The following is a 2,262-nucleotide window of genomic DNA, read 5'->3' on the forward strand; positions in this document are numbered from 1 at the left end:
ATGTGCTGGGCACTGTCTTTAACACTGGTGTATTGCACTGAACATAGTAGATAAAATCAATGCCCTTGTGGAGCTTGTATTTTGGTAAGCAGAAAATCAGACAAAGACTATCTGGTTCCAAGGCTTGATTCACTTCTATAATATGGTACAATGTCCTCTGACTGGATTTTGTGTCATGTTACCATTTTACGGTGAAGTCGAATTTTTCCCGTTTTAGACACAGCAAAATCATGCACCAAGGAAACCAAACTATCTCCGAATTTTTCCTCCTGGGACTCACAGTGGTGTCTGAACAGCAGCAGCACATCTTTATGCTGTTTCTGTGCATGTATCTGGTTACCATAGTGGAAAACTTACTTATCATCCTGGCTATTATCAATGACGCTCACCTCCACAGCCCCATGTACTTCTTCCTTGGCAATCTATCCTTCACTGACATCTGCTTCACAACCACTACCATCCCAAAAATGTTGGCAGACATCCAAAGCCAGAGCCTAATCATCTCTTTTGTAGGGTGCCTTACACAAATGTACTTTTTTATGTTGCTGGTGGACCTGGACAATTTCTTCTTGGCAGCCATGGCATATGACCTGAACATTACCATCTGTCACCCATTACACTATGCTGCATTACTGAGTCCCAAGGGTTGTGTCCTGCTGGTAGTGACTCCATGGGTTGTCTCTAATCTTGTTTCAGTACTGCATCTCAGTCTTCTGGGCCTCCTGAATTTCTGTGATCAGAGGGAAATCCCACACTTCTTCTGTGACCTGGAAACCATGTTAAGGCTTGCTTGTTTAGACACCCAGATCAATGATTTGACAATCCTAGTCATTGGGGGATCAGTTATCTTCATCCCATTCACCTTCATTTTTGTCTCCTATTCCCTTATTGGTTGCACTGTACTTAGGATTCCTTCAGCCAAGGGGAAGTGGAAAACATTCTCCACTTGTGGCTCCCATTTCTTAGCTGTGGCCCTCTTCTATGGATCCATTGTTGGGGTCTACTTTCCTCCGTCTTCTGCCTACTCAGCAGAAAGGGATAAGGTGGCTGCCATCATGTATACGGTTGTAACTCCCATGATGAAGTCCTTCCGCTATAGTCTAAGGAACAAGGACATGAAAGGAGCACTGAGGAGACTACTCACCAGGGAAATCTATTTCTGGGGATGGTGATCCCTGCCATAAGAAATACCTGTACCAACTTCTTAGACTTAGATGAGCACACAGAGGATCCAAAGCCTCAGGCTACTGTGCCACCATGGTAGTTTCTTCCCCATCCATTTCCTGCCCCAAATACAGGTCCAAGACTCTAGATCAGACTCATCTCTCCATAAAAATAATACCAAAATGAAACAAAACAAAAATGCTCCTTTACTCCACAGTCCTTCATAATTTACAGAGTTTTACCTGAATAAGCTTATGGCTGTGTAGTCAGTACTTACTAATTGGTCTCTAATTTTTGGTTGGTGCCTCCTTTCCCCCTCTACCAAACCCTACATGCTAGATCACTGATAGGAAGGAAGGGAGGAAAAGAGGAAGGAAGGAAGAAAACATTGATGACAATAGTTCAAAATATCTTACAGATAATACCATTTTGAAATTCACAACTTCCAAACAATGACTTGATTCACACTAATATTTTGGGGTGAATACTGTATCATTCTCATGTACTAGGCAAGAAAAAAGATGCAGTCATAGAAGATAAACAAACTAAGGCAAAAACTATCATGTCATTTGTCCTGCTCTGAGCCCTACAGAGGCTCCCCAGCAAAGCTTAAGTTCTTCAGCATCTAAGATCCTCTACCACCTGCACTCACCTACATTTACAGAAGTAAGAATCATCATTCACTACCTGCTCACCATCTTTTGAACACCCTACATCCCAGGTACACTGGACACTTTGTCATTCTTTGGGCAGTATATGGATTTGCATGACTCTTGTCTTTGTACATGTTACACCCTCTCCTTGGAATATCTGTTCCATTCTCTCTTCCTACAGACATTTGACACTTTTTAAGGCTCCATCTCAGGTCTTACACTCTCTGTGAATTATTTCATAATTCTTACACCTTTCTAGGTAAAATTATTCCCTTCTCTCCTCTAGGATCCTGTAGCACTTTATTTTACTATTGTATCACTTATCACAATTAATTATAACTATATTTGTCAGTGTTATCCAAGATGATCTGATCTCTTTACAGTGTACAGGAACTATGTTTTATTAGTCTCTGTAGCTCTAGCCTAGTATAATGCCTGAAACAGG

The 2,262-nt window shown here is 41.5% G+C and overlaps 1 protein-coding gene across 1 annotated transcript; it reads left to right on the forward strand.

The window, feature by feature from the left end:
• The first annotated feature begins 230 nt into the window (after positions 1-230).
• Positions 231-1,172, forward strand: LOC116747188 (olfactory receptor 1361-like). Its single transcript, XM_032618978.1, has one exon. The coding sequence runs from the start codon at positions 231-233 to the stop codon at positions 1,170-1,172; it is 942 nt and encodes a 313-aa protein (XP_032474869.1).
• The last annotated feature ends 1,090 nt before the right edge of the window (positions 1,173-2,262 follow it).

The sequence above is a fragment of the Phocoena sinus genome, chromosome X (assembly GCF_008692025.1).
Source record: "Phocoena sinus isolate mPhoSin1 chromosome X, mPhoSin1.pri, whole genome shotgun sequence".
NCBI lineage: Eukaryota > Metazoa > Chordata > Mammalia > Artiodactyla > Phocoenidae > Phocoena > Phocoena sinus.

Bases quoted from the DNA above. Each gene is read 5' to 3' on its own strand.
- LOC116747188 (XM_032618978.1), top strand. From the start codon at position 231: ATGCACCAAGGAAACCAAACTATCTCCGAATTTTTCCTCCTGGGACTC.